General features: G+C 33.5%; 2 protein-coding genes across 2 annotated transcripts; one reads left to right on the plus strand and one right to left on the minus strand.

Moving 5' to 3' along the window:
- The first annotated feature begins 11,010 nt into the window (after positions 1-11,010).
- LOC136206823 (multiple C2 domain and transmembrane region protein 14) lies at positions 11,011-14,219 on the plus strand. The gene has a single exon (XM_065998004.1). It carries the CDS (start codon positions 11,096-11,098, stop codon positions 14,084-14,086), a length of 2,991 nt encoding a protein of 996 aa, XP_065854076.1. The 5' UTR covers positions 11,011-11,095; the 3' UTR covers positions 14,087-14,219.
- Positions 14,220-16,742: 2,523 nt separating this feature from the next.
- On the minus strand, positions 16,743-21,430 carry LOC136207034 (beta-glucuronosyltransferase GlcAT14A). Its single transcript, XM_065998278.1, has 4 exons — positions 20,805-21,430; positions 20,612-20,687; positions 20,345-20,460; positions 16,743-17,285 (listed from the first exon to the last, which is right to left on the minus strand). The coding sequence occupies exons 1-4, from the start codon at positions 21,298-21,300 to the stop codon at positions 16,768-16,770; spliced, it is 1,206 nt and encodes a 401-aa protein (XP_065854350.1). The 5' UTR covers positions 21,301-21,430; the 3' UTR covers positions 16,743-16,767.
- Positions 21,431-22,718: the final 1,288 nt, after the last annotated feature.

Raw genomic sequence — 22,718 nt, forward strand, 5'->3', positions numbered from 1 at the left:
GTCTTAACAAAAATTAGAAAACTATTTTTAGCTGTTATTTGAGTAATATTTTTTATGAACCATTGGATTATGACAAATCCAAATCCAATGGTTAATGAGTAAATACTGCTTGCTCCTTAAGGAGCGTGTTATCAGAACTAGTGGACTTGATATGTCAAATATTAAATTTATATTCTTTATGAGAAAATTGGTTTTGCTAATAAAAATCTACTACGAGGTGTTTTTTAGAGGGGATATAGGCAGAGGGGAATCTAGCATGGGGGCACTGGGGGCAGTTGCCCCCACTGACATTTGTATTTTTTTTAAAACTCATGTATTAATTTTGAAGTTTTAGAGCTTTGCACCCCTTCATCAATTGAGGTTTAGGATTTACTGGTTCTATAATTGAGGATGAAGAATGACTTTAAATTTAATATTTTGTTTTTATTTTTTTTAATTCTGTTTTAAAGCAAAACAACATCGTTTCATTTAATTAGAACTCTGGTTTTGATCACATGGACCTTAATGGCCAAGTAGTATTTGGTCATTCACCGTTAGATCTAGGCTTATTATAATCAAAGGGTGAAGATTCAAAGCATCCTAAGGCTTAGATTTAAAAAGCCTAGATCTAACAGTGAATGACCAAATTCACCTGGTCATTAAGGTGCATGTGAACATGGCTGTTAGAACTATGTCATTTTATTTACAACAAAAATAAAAAAATAAAAAGTAAATATTTAAATGTAAAACTAAATAGGTCCTAAAACAAACCATCAGTCTCTCTTGCTCTCTTTAATCTCTTTAGTTCTTCTTCCTCAATTCCTCTTTCTTCTTAAGCCTAAATTGAAATCCCTAATCCTAAGTAAGATTAATTCAAAATCGGCAGCCAATCCCTCCGTAATTGGATCATTGGCCCAGCACTCCATCTCTGATCTTTACCTCTCTGCTTTGGTATTTTTTTGCTCCTACTTGAATTTTGATTTGATGTTTCTACTACTATTTTACTTGAACTTGAACTTGAGCTTTGATCTCTAGTTTTCTATAATTATTATTTTTAGGATAAAAATTATTTTAGTCGTATTGTTTGCCCCCATGGGGTCCTGGATTCGCCCCTAGATATAGGAGGTGAGATAAGGATAAAAAAAAACGAGATAACTTATCTCGTGTTTGTTTAATAGATAGGAGGGTGAGACACGAGAGTGATAAGCCTTTTATCACACTAAAGTTATACCTAGAGGGGGGAGGGGAGTGGCGGCATAAGACATGTAGATAACTTATTTAGATGAAAATGTCTAATTTGTCCGTTAAATTTTATTATTTATTCTATTTGTTGTGTTTTAAAAATTTAGTAGAGTGTTCCAAATATTTCTCAAGTTAATTTTAATTTTTGAACTTTTGAAAACTTCAGTTTGTCCGTATATTAGTGTAGTATCAATTTGGAATGAAATAATTAAATTTAATCTATCATTCTAACTTGAGAAATACTTGAAATACTGTATTAAAATTTTAAAATATAAAAAATATATATTTAAGATGATTGTTTCAAAAAAAATATTTAAGATGATAAATTTAATTTAATTAATTTCATTCCAAATTGATACTATAACAATATATGAGTCTATTTAAATTTGGATAGAGGTAATATAATAAAATGAATCATTTTATCCCTATTCATATCCTACATACCAAACATAAGATAATAAGTTCTTCTATCTTATTTTTATCCTTATCCTTATCCCAACCTTTATCCCTATCCATATCCCCATAGAATACCAAATACCCCGTCATTGACAATTTAATGAAAGAAAAACGAAAAAAAGGTGTAGAAATAAACAAGAAAAAACATGGGGAGAGAAAAGATAATGGAAAAGGGTGTAATTAAATTGATTCCTTCAAATAAGAGCGGGAATGGATGATTCCAATGTAGTGGGTAATGTGATTCCTATTACCTATTATATTTTGATAAACCAAACATTAGGCAAGAGAATTACTCGTTTCCATTCCTATTCCCATTCCATACTCCATTTTCATCTAACCAAACAACCCCTTATTGATTGCTTTGCTTATCCTTGCACGAACCAAACACCCCCTTAAGGTAATTAGGGATATAAACATGACGAGGGAGATTACATTCTCCATCCTGACTCTCCAACTTATTGAGGATTCCCCATCCCCAAATCCTAAATATGATTTTTTTTGTTCCCGTCTCCGCCTCACGGGGCATCCCCGTCTCCGCGGAGATCCTCATTCCCGTTATTTTTTTTTATTTATACAAAGTTTTTATTCTATTTTGTCTCTATTTTCTTAACATTTAACATAATATAAAGATAAAAAAAATAAGATTAAGTTTGAGTCGAGTGACTGAAAAAATGAATAAAATCGACCTAACCTAATAACTTTAAAAAGAATCATAAAAATACATAAAAAACAAGTTAAGATGAATTAATCGAGAAATTTGGGGGGATCCACATAGCGTATGTCACACCCGACCCTGAACGAACCCAATCGGCATCGGGCGTGAAATAGAAAGATCACAATCAACACTTAAAAGTCTCCAAATTATCTAAATATCATAAATATCACTTTTCTAGGCATTCCTCTTACATATATATTCTAAATAAATTCATATTCCTACTACATTTGTCATTCAAGAACCTCAACATATTTACCAACTCCATTATATTACAATTGAAATACTAAAGTTCTAATGATAATTCTAACATTAAGCCACAACTTTCAATTATCGCTTAATCGGTCGGTAATCTTCTCTATATCCTGTACTTTCTCACCTAAAACATTCAAACATTAAAAACGTGAGACAAAAATCTCATTAAGCAATTACCAACTACATAAATTAATTATACTCAAAATAACTATATCTATAGTTAAATTTTCAAAATGTATCATATAAAATTTATATTCTTATAAAATTATATTCTTAAAAATGAGCATTTTATGGATTAAACCATAATAAAATAGTCAAATGATACTTTTAACAAAATCTGCAACTTAAAAATATCAAGCTTGCTATCATTTATCAAAATAACAAGCGTATTCAAAACGTAAATCACTGTATTAAATTACTTAAGATAAAACTCGTGTTCAAAATAGCACTATACAAAATAAATAGGTTTGCAATTAACCATTTACTCAAATCAACCGTAAATCAATAAACACTTCATAAACCGTATTTGGATAAATACTTCACAAATTGTATTTCGATAAATACTTAACAAACCGTATATCAATAAACACTTCATCAACTGTATATCAATAAATTCATCACAAATCGTATATCAATAAATACTTCATAAATCATATCTCAATAAATATTTCATAAATCGTATCCATCCGAGAGATAATCCCCGTATGTATCAATCCCCACAATATAATAGAATCGAGATATCTCATAATTTTGTCTAACCCGTATGGTCTTACTCAACACTTCTTTGCCATACCCGATAGGTCTTTCAACTGTGTACACATGCCGTATTTCTCACTAAATACGGACTTTAATTAAAGTCACCTATCCGGATTACTCTTGATGGATACTAAAAATATTATCATTTCATAATATAACTTAAAATCAGAAATATATGTAAACATATAACTAATAAATCAACATCATAAAATTTATCAGCAGATTTCTCAATTAATTTTCAAAATATTTAATCATATATCATTATTGTACTAAAATCACCCATAAATCATGTATTAATATACTTATTAATACCAACCTTCAATTTCTTAAAAATAAGCACATAAATCATCATATATATAAGAACTTTATTTCATGAATCATAAGTTATCAAAAACACTAATTTAACCATCTTAAAATCAAATATTCACTTTAAGAAATAATTTTTTATAAAGATCACTTAACATATATGTATATATACTCAAAATCATAAAAGGGTAATTGATAAATTACTTACTTCGGTAATTAATCGACGAAAGACACAATCCGAATCTCAATCTAAATCCGGAATCCGATCTTCCACAATTAGATTGTAATCCCATTTGAAAATGAGAAGAACATAAAACCTTATACAATATCCAAATAATAAAAATATAATTTAAGGAGGCCTTTCCTTCTCCTTCTTTTTCTTTCAACTAGTTACCAATATATATATATATATTATAAACCTTATTATGTGTGTATGGCTCACTTCTTTAAAATAACTACAAGCATGACACATTTTATTTTTTTCAAATAAAATGTATACATGATCCCATTTTTTTTTATATAAAATACATGTATTAATTTTTTTTTTCCTTTTTGATATCGGAAATGCATGTCTTGATTTTTGGGATTTAGGTTCCAATAAGGGATATTTTTTCTTTTAGTCTCTCTAAACTTTAACTTCCTTTTAAACTTACACTAAACTTTTAATTTTACACTTAAAATATGAAATTGGCCTCCAAACTATATCCATAATATCCAATTAACTCTCCAATCAATAAATAACTATAATATAATCTAATATTAGGGTATAATAACTAAAATTAAGGACACGGATGTGACAGCGTAGGTACCTATTCTGTTCTCGTTTGCGGGAAACAAAACAATCTCCATTCTCGCTTCACAAGGATTCTAATCGGAGAATCTCCGTTCCCAACAGAAACGGAGAATTCCTACCCCATTTGCAACCTTAAAGTAGACATGGCCATGTGCCGGGTCTATCGGGCTTTTATGTAACTCAGTCCAAGCCCAGCTCGGTCCACTATAAATTTAGGTGGGCTCGGATTTAAAAATCAAATCTCAAGCCCAACGCATATAAACCCATCTAAATATATATACATAATTTTTAATTATAAAAAATAAAATTTATATTTAAAAGTAAATAATTAATATACAAATGTATAGATTAATTAGTTAATATTAATAGGTGGACCAGGCTGGGCCGATCCGTGCTATTTTAGTCAATCTCAAACCCGTCCAAAAAATAGACGGACTTAGCAGGTCTAGCTGGACTGGGCCTAAGCTTGATTTATACTGCCCAAATCCGATCCCAGAACACATACCACATACCTATGTACCCCAAAACAATTATTATATCCTGTATAAACAATGAAATGATATTAAAATCGAAGAGGACAACTTGAGTTGGGAGGAAGGCTGAATTAGTTAAAGCAAACAACATGAACACGTGGTTGTGGTTATTAATTAAAACAAGTACACTAAATGAGAGAGTATCAGCATCGGAATACAAGAGAATCAAAAGGGGAAACATCTATGTCTGAGAATTGCATTAATTAAATTATAAACTTAGATGGAATCTGTATCTGACTTGCTAAACCACCAAAGCAACGTTCATTTCTGCAGAGGATTGTATTTCAAAAAGCTAGGTGCCAAATTTAACTGAATTTTATGAGAATCTTCATCTACTTTATTATACTAATCTCTTACAATCACTACTATAATTTAAATAATACTTTAACTTTTGGATTAGCAGAGATAATTACACTTTCAATTAGCATGTTGCTAATAAAGAAAAGGAAAAGATGGTAATGCAATTCTTCTTTATTCTTCAGCACTAAGCAAGAATTGCAATGGAGGTGTCTATCTATCTTGACTGTGACCTCACGTTTTGATTATGGTGTGCCGAGGACAAATCTGGTAGTCGGTGCAAGGGGTGTACTCTAAATTCCTTTGAAAACAAATCTTGATTCTTGAATTACGAATGTAATTTAAACAGTTTGTAATATGTAGTGGCGAATACATGATTGCTCGGTTGGGGGATCGATTTTACACGTAGTGTGTAATTTTTTTTTTTTTTTTTTGCTAAATCGGTGTCTAATAGAAAAAATTCGGATTTAGAGAAGGTCTAATAGATGAAAAAAAATAAAAATTTGGATTTAATGAGGGTCTAACAGGCATTTAGAAATTTGAACTTAGAGAGGACTTAACGGGACTTGGGCCAATTTTGGAATACTAATATAACACCAGAACTAATTTTTTTGAAAGCATGGGGGCCGGAATCACCACAACCTTAAATTTTGTGGAGACAGGGGGCCGAAACTACTCATAGCCATGGTGGTTCCGGCGGCCGGAGGGACCCAGGCCCCCTGTCTCCGCCCTTGGTAATATGCTCAAACTATAATCCTGAATTCTAGATGTGAAATCGAGGGTCCTTTTCCGTAACGGATTCTTAAGATATTTTATGGGTGTTGTTATATTCAGCCCCAAATTCCCACCCCCAGCCCCGTGAAAGGACGAAAATGCCTTTTCATGGTTTTGGGTGGGAAAAGGCTATTTTTTTGCCTTTCCGTCATGCGGACGTGTGGCTATCACGCCTCACCATGTGGTCGGACGTGATAGCCACACGTCTCACCGTGTGGTCGGGCGTGACAGCCACACGCCCGACCACACGGTGAGGCGTGATAGCCACACGCTCGACCGCACGGTAGGGCGTGATAGCCACACGCCCGCGTGTCAAGAAGGGAAAAAACTAAATTAAATTTAAAAAAAAATTGAATTTTGCCCACACGGGCGTGAGGCCATCACGCCCTCACATAGGTGAGGGCGTAAGGCTATCACGCCCCACCACAGGAGACGACGTATGAATATCATGTCGTCTCATGTGGTGGGGTGTGAGGCTATCACGCCTCCACCTATGGTGCAACGTGATATTCATACGCCGCACCAGAGGTGGAGGCGTGATAGCCTCACGCCCCACCTCACGAATCTGAATCCCTCAAAAATCCAATTGGAATAAACAAAACGTCCATAAATCAACAAAATCAAACAGAATTTCGTAACATTAGTCCTTTTCCTTTGTCGTCTCTCTTCCAATCCATGTTTCCGTTGATAAATTAGTCCGGATTTGATCCAAGAGAGTTTAGAGAGTTTGAGAGGATTTGGGAATTTTCAAATTTGGTAAAAGGGTATTTTCGTCCTTTCACGGGACAAGAGTTGGGAATTTGAGGCTTGATATAGTAATTCACTATTTTATTGGTACATACACGATGATTATTTACTCCAATACTGTTTCAAATGGACACACACAGTGGCGAATACAGGATTAGCCGGTTGGAGGGGCCGATTTTTCACATGCGTTCGGAATTTTTTTTTTTTGCTAAATCGAACTTGTTTAATTTTTTTGTATATATGCGTGTTATAATTTGAATGATCAAGAACCAATTTTAAGGAGACCTAAGAGGCCAAAACAATTAGAAATTTGGATTCATGGAGGCTTAACATGCAAAAAAAATATATATTAGAAATTTGGATTTATAGAGACCTAACAAGCCAAAAAAAATTAGAAATTTAGATTTAGGAATGCCTAACAGGCCTAAAAAATTAGAAATTTGGATTTATGTAGTACCTAATAGGTCCAAAATATTGCAATTTTAAATTTTGGACAATCCTAACACGTAATGGGATATATTTAATTTTTTTTATTAGTTCAATACTAGTTTCTAAAAAATTTATAATATTTTTACATTTTGTTATTTTTATTTTTAAAATTTTAAAATTTAATTTAGAAATTAAGTTGTATGAGTCTCAAAAATAAGAAATTAATTTTTTTAATGGAAAAAACATAATAAAAATGAGTTCAAGAATGTTATCAAAATAAATAAATTAATTAATAATGGTAACATAGTTTTATAATTATTGAAAAATAAAATTTAAATAAATAAACACTTTCTAAAATAAATTGAGGTCATGAGGAATTGAACCTAGGACCTTTTAAAAGAAAGCAAATGTTTTAATCATCCCATCTACCTTTAAACAATGAAATATTAATACATAGAGTCTATATACACTAATATTTGGGGGGCCGAAACTACTCGTGACCATGGTGGTTCCGGCGGCCGGAGGGGCCCGGGCTCCCCAGGCCCCCCCTCAACACACATATACATACATTATATTTAGGTGATATCAATAAAAGAATACTGTAAATTTATAATTTCACCCATCATATTATTTTTTTAAAAAAATTAAAAAATCTAAATTTACCTTAATATTTTTAGAAAATGCAAATATACTTCTAAAATTTCATCCTGAAATTTAGATAATAGCGAAACTAGCTTTTTAGTACTTGAAGTATAAAAAATAAAATAATTTTGTCGCATTTTTTTTCTATTCCTCATATTCAGTCTATAACGAGGTAGTTTTAACTAGAGGTGAGCAAAATAATCGGTAACCAATTACCAAACCGAAACTTAGTTTGGTTCGGTTATTTTTACTTTCTTGTTCAGTTCGGTTTTAATTTAGGTGAAGCTTGGTAATTGGTTATTTCATAAAAATATCGGTTTAACCGAAAACGAACTGAACTTTATATATAAATAAAAAAAATCATAATCTTATTTTATATTCCATAAACCAAGTGTATGTACGTGTTGCCAAATCAATGTTAACTTTAATTAAATTCAAATTTATAAAAAATTACAATGTTTTTTCATAAAGAAATTTATTTTCTTGTATAAAAATTTATAATTTTAAACATTTAAATTAGAAATTCACATATTTAGTTATTCGCTTGGTAAACCAAATCGAACCGAATTTTTTTGATTAATTAATATTTGGTTACCAATTATATTCGGATCGGTTTGATTTTTGAAAAATAGCTTATTTTGGTTCGATTAATCGATAGTTCGGTTCGGTTAATAATCAAACCGAACCAAATCAATGCTCACTTCTAGTTTTGACATGACAATAAGAAAAAGATACACATCTTTTCATTTGCGGGATCCAACCAAAATCATGTAAATGAAGATGAATGGATGGACATATTCATCCACTATTATAAGGGGTGGATTACGATGTCCGCAAGCACATCAACACTACGTGCATTAAAAAAATCAATGAATTTCATTTTGTTTTAATATAGTTATTAAACTTTGATTTTTGGTTTAATAAAATGATTCTAATCAATCCAATGAGAACAACTCGTTGGAATAGAGACATGTCAACCACATTGTAAATAACTCTTTCACGTATAATATGATAATCACGTGACAAAAAAACAATAAAAGATATATTTATTTACTATCACGTGATAATTTTAAACATGTAATTTCTGAATAAGAAGCAATTTTAAAAAGTCAATTATTTTAAAAAGTAATTGTAATAGCACTATTTATTTAGCTTAAAAACATTTATTTCTTATATAAAATGTGTATTTATATTTTCTAAAAAAAAGTTAAATGCAAATTTGAATCTCATTCAAAAAGTTAGGGATGTACATGCTCGGTTAACCAGTCCATTAAAGTTAATTCGGCCAGTTAATCATTTGATCGGTTTTTTAAAAACACTAACCATATACTAGTCCACTAAATTCAATTAACCACTAATCGGTTAACCAACTATTTTGACCGGTTAACCTTCTATTTCGGTTTTCTAATTATTAAAAGAATTATAATTTTTATTATGAGTAGGACGTCAGATCAATGATGAGTTGGAGAGATTAACATCAGAGAGGGAGATATGCGTGCATTGTGACTATGTGAACTATGGATTGGGGAGTGAATGAGATGAAAAAGATAATCCGTAGATGGATTGTATAAATAAAAAATATTTATTTTTATTTATCAGAACAATATTAGATATTCAATTTATATTTTAATTCGTAAAATCATAATGTATAGAAAATAATGACATATTAAAAATTAAGTTTGGTGATATGATTTAGTTATAATTTTGTACTTAATTATGATATTCATGTGAGCATGGTCCGGTTCAGTCCAAAAACTGAACCGAACCAAATTGGACCAAACCAAATTACTTGTATTTTTTAAGACCAAACCAAACCAAATTATAATTTGGTTTGATTTGGACCGAACCGAATTATTTCGATCCGGTTCAGTTCGATTCATGTTTGGACCGAACTAAGTATCAAAGACCTCATGCTATTTTAATACACAACAATCTGTACAAGAAATTAAAAGCTTTAAGCACACAGAAAGAAAATCAATGGATTTTTTTTTTGTGATCAGTTGTTTCACCAATTCATAAGCCTATTTGATCATGGATACAAACCAAGCATTTAAAATAGGTGAAATGGTTTCAAGTCTAGAACTAATCCAACAAAACAATCAATGCACAAATTTAAAATAGTGAAGAAGGATTTGATATTAAAAAATGGGATAATATTTCTTATATATATAAAGATGAATCATGTTCAAGGAATTCTAGTGTATATTGAGGCTGTCGTGACAATTAAGTTAATTAATTTAAAATTCTAAAGTAAAAATTATATATTGTATTTCGGTTCGGTTTTAAACCGAACCAAACCAAATCGGGCTGAAGACCAAACTATCTTAAAAATTGGGACCAAACCAAAATACAATTCGATCCAGTTTAGTTTGGTTTTTTTGGTTCAGTTTTTTCGGTCTTTGGATTTTCGGTTCGGTTCTGCTCACCCCTCATGTATTTGACCCTTTAAAAAATTAATTTTAAAAAAACTTGTTTTAAAAGTTTTTTTCAATTAGCTTATGTCTCATCTCTTTTCAAAGAATATTTTTATTTCTAATTGCTATCCCTTAACTTTAAATAAAAATTTTATCATATCCTTATTTATAATTTTACATAAATAACTATTAGCAATAAGATAAATTTTACTAAATAAGTTTACACAAACACAACTAATCAAATTAGTTAACAAAAATATGCACCCCAGCAAAACGTAATTAAACGGCAAATGATATAATTAAGTAATTAAACATAATCAAATCAGTTTTGAATTGGCCATAACTCACGAAAAATAAATATTTTTGCACCAGGGACGCTGCTCATGCATTGCATATATACATTAACCTTAGACTTAGCTCCAACACATCATACAGTAATAAATATAAATATAAATATATAGTTACAATGAACATGTGATCCCACCTGATTTTTATGTCCTCTGTCTCTCCTATTTTAATTAAATATTTTTTTATGTAGCTTTTACTATTTTAATTAAACGTTTATGTGTTTCTGTCAATTTCTGTCAAAGTTTATGTAGTAGCTTTTACATTGACGTGTCCACGCTCCCCTTCTGACCTTTAAAACCCCACCTGACCCCTCATCCATTTTCATTTCAATCTCTCTCTCTCTCTCTCTCTAAATTCATAGATAATACAGCAGCCATCATCAATATTTTGAATTTTTTCTTTAACGAACCAAATGGCGGATGCATCATGCACTAGGAAGCTGATTGTTGAAGTCTGCAACGCCAAAAATCTAATGCCCAAAGATGGTCAAGGCACTGCAAGTGCTTATGCTATTGTAGACTATGATGGACAGCGCCGGAGGACCAAAACTAAGTTCAGAGATCTTAATCCCGAATGGGATGAAAAGTTTGAATTTCTGGTTCACGATTCCGAGTCCATGCCGTTGGAGATCTTAGAGATCAATGTTTATAATGATAAGAAGACGGTCAAAAGAAGCACTTTTCTAGGTAAAGTCAAAATCGCCGGAACTGGATTTGTTAAAGCCGGATCCGAAACCCTAATTTACTATCCGTTGGAAAAGAGAAGTGTGTTTTCACAGATTAAGGGAGAGGTCGGGTTGAAAGTTTATTATATTGATGAAGATCCACCTGCGCCTGAATCTGAACAAAAGCCGGAAGCAGCTACGCCTGATGCGGCGGAGGAAAAGCCACCTGAGGGCGACGCAAAACCACAGGAGGAGAAGAAGGAAGACAAAGCTGAAGAGAAGAAAGAGGAGGAGCCGCCAAAAACAGAGTCCCCTGCAGAAGCTAAAAAAGAAGAGGAGAAACCAATTCCGCCGGAAAATGATTCAAAAAAATCTGAGGAAGCACCTCCTTCAGTGCCACCAGCAGCAGCGGAGGTGGAGAATCCACCACTGGCACACAGCCAAAAGAGCTCAAAGGAGGACAAGGATAAGGCAGCAGACGTAGGAAAAAGCTCCGATCTCGCCATCAGCGGCCTTGAGCTCCGGTCACTGGATCGCAGCCGCTGCGCATACGATTTAGTAGATCGGATGCCATTTTTATACGTCCGCGTAGTGAAGGCCAAAAGAGGAAACTCTGACTCTAATCCTCCATTATATGCAAAGCTTGTAATCGGCACACACAGCATCAAGACGAAATGCGAAAGTAACAAAGACTGGGATCAGGTTTTTGCTTTTGACAAAGAAGGATTGAATTCAGCTTCTCTGGAGGTTTCTGTTTGGGGAGAGGAGAAGAAAGAGAACGAAGAGAAAACTGAGAGTTGTCTTGGTACGGTGTCGTTTGATTTGCAGGAGGTACCAAAGAGAGTACCACAAGATTGTCCTTTGGCTCCTCAATGGTACAGCTTAGAGTCAGAGAAGTCGCCAGGAAATGACGTCATGCTGGCCATTTGGATCGGTACTCAGGCCGATGAGGCGTTTCAGGAGGCTTGGCAGTCGGATTCAGGCGGGTTGATTCCGGAGACCCGAGCCAAGGTGTATCTGTCACCAAAGCTTTGGTATTTGAGATTAACGGTTATCCAAACCCAGGATTTGCAGCTAGCTTCGGTTACCGAACCTAAGGGTCGGAATCATGAGCTGCTTGTTAAGGCACAACTTGGCCCACAAAATTTCAAAACGGGTAGGACTTCTGTCGGCTCTTCCTCCTCCAGCTCGGCTAATCCCACGTGGAATGAGGATTTGGTTTTTGTGGCTGCTGAGCCGTTTGAGCCATTTTTGTCACTCACAGTGGAGGATGTAACCAGCGGACAACCTGTGGGCCATTCCAAAATACAAATGGCAAGTGTAGAACGGCGGACAGATGATCGTACGGAAGCCAAGTCACGGTGGTTTAATTTGGTCGGCGACGAGAACAAGCCGTACACAGGGAGAATACACGTGAGAGTATGCTTAGAAGGTGGTTATCACGTGCTAGATGAAGCAGCCCATGTAACCAGTGATGTTCGAGCTGCGGCTAAAGAGTTAGCCAAGGATCCTATCGGCTTATTAGAGGTTGGAATTCGAGGGGCCACTAATCTGCTTCCAGTGAAAACCAAGGATGGGACCCGCGGGACAACTGATGCTTACGTGGTAGCTAAATATGGGCCCAAATGGGTTCGAACCCGTACAATCCTTGATCGATTTAATCCACGTTGGAACGAGCAATACACGTGGGATGTATATGATCCGTGCACCGTGCTTACCATAGGTGTGTTCGACAATGGAAGATACAACCAAGGAAAAGATATAAGAGTAGGAAAAATACGTATACGTTTATCAACTCTTGATACGAACCGTGTGTACTTGAATTCATATTCACTTACCGTATTATTACCCGGTGGAGCTAAGAAAATGGGAGAAATTGAGATAGCGGTTAGATTTTCATGCTCGTCATGGATAAATTTAATCCAAGCATACACCACTCCGGTCCTACCTAGAATGCATTATGTACGTCCATTAGGCCCGGCCCAACAAGATATACTACGACATACAGCTATGCGGATAGTGACGGTTCGATTAGGCCGGTCTGAACCGGCATTGGGTCAAGAAGTGGTTCAATACATGATAGATAGTGATACACATATGTGGAGCATGAGGAAAAGCAAGGCCAATTGGTCTAGAGTACTGGGTTGTCTCACACGTGCGGCTACTTTGGCACGTTGGATAGATGAAATTCGCACGTGGGTACACACACCAACAAGTATTATAGTTCATGTGTTGCTAGTGGCAATTGTGCTATGTCCACATCTACTCCTCCCCACTCTATTCATGTACGCCTTCTTGATCTTAGTATTGAGATTTCGGTATCGACAGAGGGTCCCACGTAACATGGACCCAAGACTATCCTATGTGGATGCTGTGGGGCCGGATGAGCTTGATGAGGAGTTTGATGGATTTCCTACCACACGATCTGCTGATGTGGTGCGTATCAGATACGATAGGCTGCGGGTTTTATCGGGGCGGGCCCAGACATTGTTGGGTGATGCGGCAACTCAAGGGGAACGTTTAGAGGCATTGTTTAATTGGAGGGACCCACGGGCTACTGGAATTTTTGTGGTAGTTTGCTTATTTGCTGCATTGCTATTTTATGTGATCCCGTTTAAGGTGTTTGTGCTGGGTTCTGGATTTTATTATTTCCGTCATCCAAGGTTCCGCGACGACATGCCGTCTGTTCCGGTCAACTTTTTCCGGCGATTACCCTCGCTGTCCGACCAAATTCTATAGACTCAGATTATGGCGCACTTTCTTGGTGAAGTAATTGGGAACTTTTTTGTTGTTCTATTTTTAACACACTGTCGTTCTTTGTATGAGAAAATTTGTTTATTTATTAATTATTTAATAATTTAATTAAATTGGATTTGAGCTTGAAAAGTTGGAGAGAATCCCAAAAATTGGAATGGAAGTGGGAAAAGTGACCGTTATTTGGTTAATGGGGGCGGTGGAGCTGGTTTGTGCATTTAAAGGTAAAAGCTAAGCTAGATGACCGTTGTAGAAACAACCCACCCACCAAATAGGACCATAGGATGAATGTTTATTCATTTATTATTTGGAAAAGAAAATGCGACAAAAACATGGAAAAGACATTAAGGCTTTGTTTGGAGGAAAATACTGTGTTCTGGAAAATTTTATACAGGACAAATATTATGCAGGAAAATAAAATATTTTTCTGTGTTTGTCAACAACACTGGAAAATATTTTCCGGTATTTTGGCTACAACACTGGAAAATATTTTCCAACCACTAAATATAGATTTTCTGTATTTTTTTTATTTTCAATTATATATATAAAACACAAAAAATATGTAAAGACGTGGAAAACTGTGAAAACGTAAAAAATAGAAAAAAATGTAAAAAACCCATGAAAACAAGAAAATGTAAAAAAACACGAAACACAAAAAACGTGAAAAGATGTGGAAAACACGAAAAAGTTAAAAACACGAAAACCTGAAAAATATGGAAAACGGAAAAACGTGAAAAAACACAAAAAAAAATGTAAAAATTTATTAAAAACACACAAAGTGGAAAAATGCGAAAATTACGAAAAGTAAAAAAATATTAAAAAATGAAAACATGGAAAAAAATTTGAAAAACACAAAAATTTGAAAAAAATAAATATAAAAACACGAAAACATTTTTTCACATTTTCAACATTTTTTGTACGTTTTCTCGTGTTATTATCGCTATTATGTTTTTTTGCATTTTTTCTTCTTTTTTGTGTTTTCATGTTTAGCTTTTCAGTTTTTCGGTTTTTTCCCTTTTCACGTTTTTTTTTGCTTTTTTTATTTTTCGCATTTTGATTTATTCACGTTTTTTTCATGTTTTTCATGTTTTTCGTATTTTTCACGTTTTTGTGTTTTTTACGTTTTCATGTTTTGTTTGCATTTTTCGTCTTTTCATGTTTATCGCGTTTTTCACGTATTATCATGTTTTTGTGTTTTTGTATTTTTCGCGTTTTCGCGTTTTTCGTATTTTTTCACGTTTTTGTGTTTTTTGTATTTTTCATGTTTTTGTATATTTCGTGTTTTGTCTCTTGTTCGTGTTCATGTTTTGTGTTTTTTCAAGTGTTTGCTTTTTTTTGCGTTTTTATATTTTTCGCATTTGTTCACCTTTTCATGTTTTTTGCGTGTTTTTTTTTGTCATATTCTCGTGTTTTTGTAACGTTTTCATATTATTTATATTTTTCGTGTTTCATATTTTTATATTTTTTAATGTTTTCCCAATTTTTCTCTGAACGCGTATGTTTTGGGGAAAATGTTTTACCCTTTTGAAAATGGTAAAACATTTTCCCTTATTTCTTCCTTGCTTTTCCATTGACTTGCCACTTATTTTCCTTTGACTTATTTTCCTGACCAAACAAATACTGAAAAATTGAAAAAATATTTTCCTGCAGAATATTTTCCCCCAAACAAACGGGGCCTAAAAGTGTGATCTGGAAAAATATTTTTCAAACTTTAGAGGCTAATATTGTGGACAGTTTTTGAGGAATCATGTTTAGTGTTTTGGGATAATAGCAAAATTTAACTCTTAACATTTTATGAGTGTAAATTTAGTCTAATATATAAAGTACTTTAAATTTAATTTTAACGTTTTCATGTTGATCAATTTTAATCATATATTACCGAAAATTTAAAAAGATTGATTTTATTGTTACTTCAGATTCTTTAAACATCAATTATATCGAAGATATTTATTGTATTACTAACACAATTACAAAAAAAAATATGATTACTTAAAATACTAACAATTAAATGTGTCACATATAAGTTAATTAGAAAAAAATATTATTTAAAAGATTTACTGTATTACTAATTTAGTTACAAATTTTAGCATCTCTTTCGGGTTTTACAAAATGATTTTGCAATTCAAAATCTTGGTGCATTGACCTATTTTCTTCCTTTTGAAGTTATTAAAACATTTTGACAGGACTGGTTTTGTCTCAACAAAAACATATCTATCAATGACTTGCTTGTCAAAATGCATATGAGTACACGTCGTGTAATATCAATGCATGTCAATCCATCGGTTTGGTGATGTATTGGTGGATCCTACTCAATATCATGATACTGTTAACGATTACACGCTTAGATATATATATATATTTTTTTTTAAATGACTGCATATTCGATGACATTAAAACAGATCTTGCATTACTTAAAGGGCACAACTGAAGTTGGTTTTTCAATTTCATCATTCCAATTCAATCACATTTTCGGGATTTTTAGATGCAAATTGAACCGGTGCTATTAATGATAGATAATCCACTTCCGGATTCTCTGGTTTTTCTTGATCTAAATATGATTTGATGGAGTTATCCCCATTCTTTACAAAAACAATTATTCAATACTATTAATATATAATAATTAGTATTACAATACTCACTCTTTATTGTAAGGTTGAGAAAATTGTTCATCTACATTGTCGTTTAATAAAATTGTTTTGTGAAACAACTTTAGACAACAGACTCTTAAGCCTTCTTGAGCCCAAACCAGGCTTCAAAACCCCATAATTTTCATTCTGTAATCCTGAACATGACTTGTGCCTATTCCCACTCCCTGCGCACCAACCGCCATAACTGAACTGTCCGTTGTATCTTTTTAGAAGCTCGCGGTCGATCTTGTCGAGAACGGAGTCGTTTTTCTTGAACTTACGAGCAAAAGGGCGGTTGCTTTGGGTCATTTTTCTGTAATCTTTAAGGCCAAGAGACCTGGGATGCTGCTTAGGAGGAGTGTCCCATGTAATGTAGTGAAGGTCATTGTTAGCTGTAGTGTTTTTGTAGTGTTGAGAGTTGCATATAAGTGTTTGAAAGTAGCCTTCAGGGGAAGATACAAAGTTTGTGTAGTATAAGAGAAGTGTTCTGGGTAAGTTGTCCCATCCTATTATGCAATACTCTGCAAATGATCTTGATAATATTGTCCAAGCTGAACCTGTTTCATCCAATTATCCAAATCATCAAAACGTAAGCAATACAATTGATTCTTTGACATGTTTTCAGAAACATAATACAATTCTGGTTTCAAATCATGTTTGATAAATTAAATTTTCTGACGATTTATCCGATTGTTCAGTTTGAGATTCATTACTCATTAGACATCTTTAGGTGGATGTTCCTTCGATTAATTTTTTTTTACATATATTATGACTCGAACTCGAAATCTCTAGTTCACTTCTCAAGCCAATCTCTAGTTTAAATATTCACAGTTTTAAATTTTTTTTCATAACATAATTTAAATATAAAATTAAATTAAGTCAAATACTGTAATTAATTAATTTAACAAGTTCAAATATGTAAGTTAAAAGTTAAACATTACCAATAATAATATTTTATATAAAAAATTATTTATATACTCTTTAAAGTATTTTATATTATCATTTCTCACAAAAAAAAATAAAAAATAAAAAACTTTTCGTATCTTTAAGTATTTTACTTTCGTTATTTATTCTATCATTCAATAATTTCAATACTTAGAGTAGAGTAGGTTTGTTCTGCTATTCATATTTATATTGTTTCTTGTTGTAATTAGTTGTTTACTGATAGGAGTTAGTTGATTTTTATTCCGAAATAGCTATCAGTATCTATTTGTTATTTCCCCCGGTTTAAAATAGATGTCATTTTAATATTTTCAATTTATTCCTTTTTATATGTCGTTTTGTATTACTAATACATTCTTGATAATATTTTCTTAAATTTACCCTTATTTGTGATAAGAGAGAGGTTTAATAATTAATGCAAATAATTCTAATTATTAAGCTATAATAATTAAGAAAAAAGAGAAATTTTGCATTGAATCGTAAAGTTAGAAGAGAAAAGCATCAATGATGAATTCCTAATTTTAATAATCTAATTAATATTTTATTGGTAAAACCTTCAAACCACGTCTGTTTTAGATCCGAAGATAGAAATTTTAATCAAACACAACCTTTTTTATCAATGCATTGGGCCTAGCATTAACATATACTTTATTTTTTTTAATGAGAGTATCAGGTGCAGTGCATTTTCTATCATTAAACGTAAAACCATGTTGTGTTCTATCATTTTTTTTTTAATATGTAAAAACATGCTAAGCTTAGCACAGAGATGATTTTTAAATTAATTGTTCCTTAATCTTAAAATTCAAGATCTAAACAAGTCGTCCGTACAAGCAGAGAAGCACGTGCTTTTCCCAAACAGCAATAATGAATCAGGGTTGGGCATGTGCAACTTTCTGTCCTTAGACCCCTCCAACGAATTCTTTACAAATCTAATCTCCAAATGATTATCCTTGCCGGCCATTCCATTAATATTATATTTTAGCTGTGAGGACTTCTTCAGTTATTTTCAATCAATGGTGGACCCTAAAGTTTGGTGGCTTGATAAACCTATTATAATCCCTACTTCAGACAATGACACACAAGTTCCCAAAATCCCTAAAGTTTACTATTTTCACACATTTAACCCTTGATGTTTTACTTTTACACGTTTTAGCTCTTAATTGATAAAGGCCAGATTGATGCCTAAACTTATTAAAAAAATTAATTTTATCATTATCCTACACAACAGGCCAATATTGTTCTCATAATAGAAATTATAGTTCAATCTACCATTTTTGTAGAAATATAAGCTCATATTAATAATTTACTAAGTAAAGGAGTTGTTGCTTTATTTTCAACTAATGGTGGATCGTGGGTTGATAATTAGATCTAATGATATATAGCATCATCACATATATATAAGTATGCATTCGTATGCACACAATCCAATCCTACAACAGCAAACTGAAAGTTACTTATATAATTGCCATTTTTTTTAATTAGCTTCCTCAAATTGAATCATACCTTTTTCAGGAAACATGGGATAATATGCAAATAGACTTCCTAACTAACCATTTAATTACAAGTTGGTCTTTATCTTTCAAATGTGACTTTACTTCTAAGGTTTGTACTTAAGAGTTTGTTCATCTTTCCATTAATTAGGCCTAATGTCTTATCAACTACTATCTTTGTAGCAAATAAGGGATTATGAATATAACTAAATTATTGGAAATACGAATATCAAAATTAGTTTCCGGTGTTATATGATTTGTATATTCCACCACATCAATGGAAAAATGATAATCGTGCCCGTGTTAAGTGGATTAATCTCTGGATTTAGTTAGATTAAAAGCCAAAGATTTTCATGTTTTACATTATGGTATAGGAAAAAAGGTTAAAATGTTCTAAGTTTAGGATTTTTCAGAGGTTTTATGAAGAAGTAGGGAACATGTGAAAATACTTCCAAATAAAGAGTAGCAATCTGAAAACCCCAAAAGGAAATTAATTACTAGACTTAAAACCTTAAGCTAAGTACCATGTACCAATTCAGAGATTTCACATGCTACTCATATGCACAATTATGTATACCCATCATAAAATAATAATATTAATAAAAAAAAACTTAATACATCATACCCCTAACATCTAAAATGGTGCAATTTTACCCATAACGTTGGAAACCAAGAGCAATTTTACCCCTAACAATGATAAATTGGGTTAATTTGAGAAATAATTCATCAACTGTCTTCTCGTTTATGAATCTTGTCATCTACACTTCACTAACAAATCACAAACATATGTCGGGATGTGAAAAAAATAAAAAATATACTGACTTTTGTATGAATTGTACAAAAAAAATCAAAAAATTCACCAAATTTATAAATTTGATCTTGGCTACTAATATTAGGGGTAAAATAGCACCATTTTAGACGTTAGGGCCAAAACGTTAGGGGTATTTTTGCACCTTAATCCGAGTTAGTATTATAGCTTTAACATTTAGTTGTTACACAATAAACAAATTTTGGGAGCTGCTGATATGGGGACCAATCTACTATTATGGGACCAATCTACAAGTTCAGAAAGCCGATGTATTAAGCCATAGAAAAAAGATAAAATTGAGTTCATTTTGTGGAGTTTAGACACTATTGCTAGTCTAGTAGAAGCAAAAGAAAGAGTTAAAAAATGGAAGAAAAACCTGTATAGAGTTTAAAGGCAGTTGGGAGACTTCTCTGCTTAATAACCCACCAAATCTCTGATTTGTTGCGACTGTAAAGCCCTGGATCTATGATTATTGGCTTCCCTCTTTTATTCCTGAGCATATTTTTCACAATAAGTAAAATGCCTGACACGAAACGGACATGAAACGCGGAAACGTTTCTAAATACAAGTGTTTTGTCTTGTGCAACATATTGGGTAAAAGGAATACTAATTCCCAAAAGAGAAAGTGGAAATTGATTCTTACAGTTTCCATCCCAGGCGACTGCTATGCTGTATGAAGTTCAGATCTCGTGGTAACCCAGAAAAGGCATCAATTAGATCTGCAAACAAAATCAGTTCACAACATTAACTCAAATCTCAAATTTGGGGGCAAATTGGATCCAATTCGACATTAATTAAAGCTTAATTAGTAAGAACAAAAAGGGCACTCACCATACCATCTTGAGTGAGCAAGGGATAATCAGAGGCACTAAGATTGATAAACCAATCCCAATTGCAAGTCCTCAACAAAATAGCCATAGCATGTAGAGTAGTAGCAAGCATAGTAGGGCCTCTATAAGTGACCACATTTGATTTTGATTTCTCAATGACCCAAACATTACCCAAAATTCCAAAAACTGCTTCATTACGCACAAATTTCTCAATTGCTTGATGCTCCGCATCAGGCGCACCAGCATCCATATGAATCAGATAGTAATTCCCTGGATGGTAAAGAGCCTTGATCAATCTAATTACCCGCTTAGAATCGCCCTTAGATGCAGAAATTAAGTAAGCAAATGAAACTGGGTAAGATTTCTGTTGCGTTAACATGGTGAAGTTAGGGGTGAATGTGGTGGAAATGGGTGTGGTTGTGGTTAGTTTAGATGGAATGTAGAAAAGGGAGAGGAGGAGTGAGGTTGCCATGAACAAAATTGCGAAAAGCTTGATACCCATTTCATGGAGGATTGGGGGTTAGAGAAGAGGAGATGTTTAGTTTGTATGTATTTGAAGATGGTTCCTTGCTTCAAAGGGAAGGCGAAGGCGAAGGCATATACTCAATATGTCAATGTTTTACAGTTGGAATATAAACTTCTTTTTTCTTTTCTTTAGCATGAAATGTAGTTGGGCTTTTTATGGACCAACCATTTTATTATTGGGGAAATTACTAACAACGCCCCTATTATCTTACTATTTTTCATTTTTCGCTCGCTTTACTTTTGTTTTTCTCTTTCATTTCGTTGGTGTGATTCTTCTATCGGGTACGTTTTCTTATGGGTATTACTATTCACCGCACCCAAATTTCGGTCTACCGCCCCCTCTTCTACCATATTGCCCTTCTCATTTTTTTTTTGAAGAAAACACGCAATTATTATTAAGAAGGAATCAACGAATCGATCAAGAAGGAAAGGGGAACAAACTCCCAACTTCCCGGTCCAGACAAAGAACTCATCACCCGTGCTAGAACATGAGCAGACAAGTTCGCTGAACGCCTCACAAATCTAACAGAACAAGACTCTAAAGCTTGTAAAAGAGACTTACAATCATCAATGATAAAACCAAAATAAGAACAAGCATTAATAGAGCTAGACAAAGCCTGTTTAACACCTAAACAATCAATCTCAACTACAACATACCTCCAATCATGACACTGAACCCACCACAACGCCTCCCTACACGCCATTGCTTCCACCTGTAGAGCATCCAAAGGACAGTCTAGCCAACCATTCGCACCAGCAATAAAACCACCCTCCGCATCCCGCGCCAACATACCAAAACTGACCTGCTGTGTCGCAGCAAACAACGCTGCATCGACATTGATCTTTATCAGACCAGCAGCAGGCGGAACCCAAATTAAGGAGGTGACAGACACATCTGACACAAAATCATCCCTAATCCGAGCTTGTCTCCATCGGGATAGGAAGGTCGTCGCCCTACTAAACACCATTCCAGACTGAATACAACGCTGGTTCCAGACAAAACCATTCCTCGCATTCCATATGGACCAACAAACCATTGCCGTCTGCTCTCTAACTTTACAATCCGGAACAGCAGCAACATGATTCCAGAACATAGAAATATCCGAACAAAGAGCACTAATATCACCAAGTAAAGAAAAATGTCACACTTCCCGAGCCTTTACACAATCAACCAATGCATGAAATGGTGTTTCCACCCCTCTTCCACATCTTGGAAACAAATCAGACACCTGCACAAACCGAGATCGCAACACTTGCAGAGTGGGAAGACAATGAGAGACGACACGCCAAATAAAATTCTGGACATTCGGCGGAACCCTTAAGCGCCAAATTGAAGACCAGAAACCAATTGAAACCCCGAGATGAGGCCCTACCTTGTTACCAACAGCCTGAACA

The sequence above is a fragment of the Euphorbia lathyris genome, chromosome 9, assembly GCF_963576675.1.
Source record: "Euphorbia lathyris chromosome 9, ddEupLath1.1, whole genome shotgun sequence".
NCBI lineage: Eukaryota > Viridiplantae > Streptophyta > Magnoliopsida > Malpighiales > Euphorbiaceae > Euphorbia > Euphorbia lathyris.

Excerpts from the sequence above, each read along its gene's own strand:
- LOC136206823 (XM_065998004.1), top strand. The coding sequence starts at position 11,096 with ATGGCGGATGCATCATGCACTAGGAAGCTGATTGTTGAAGTCTGCAAC.
- LOC136207034 (XM_065998278.1), bottom strand. The coding sequence starts at position 21,300 with ATGGGTATCAAGCTTTTCGCAATTTTGTTCATGGCAACCTCACTCCTC. Across the intron at positions 20,461-20,611 it reads AGTCGCCTGGGATGGAAACT|GAATAAAAGAGGGAAGCCAA; the intron begins GTAAGAATCAAT and ends AAATATGCTCAG. Across the intron at positions 17,286-20,344 it reads TGCCTTTAAACTCTATACAG|GTTCAGCTTGGACAATATTA; the intron begins GTTTTTCTTCCA and ends TGGATGAAACAG.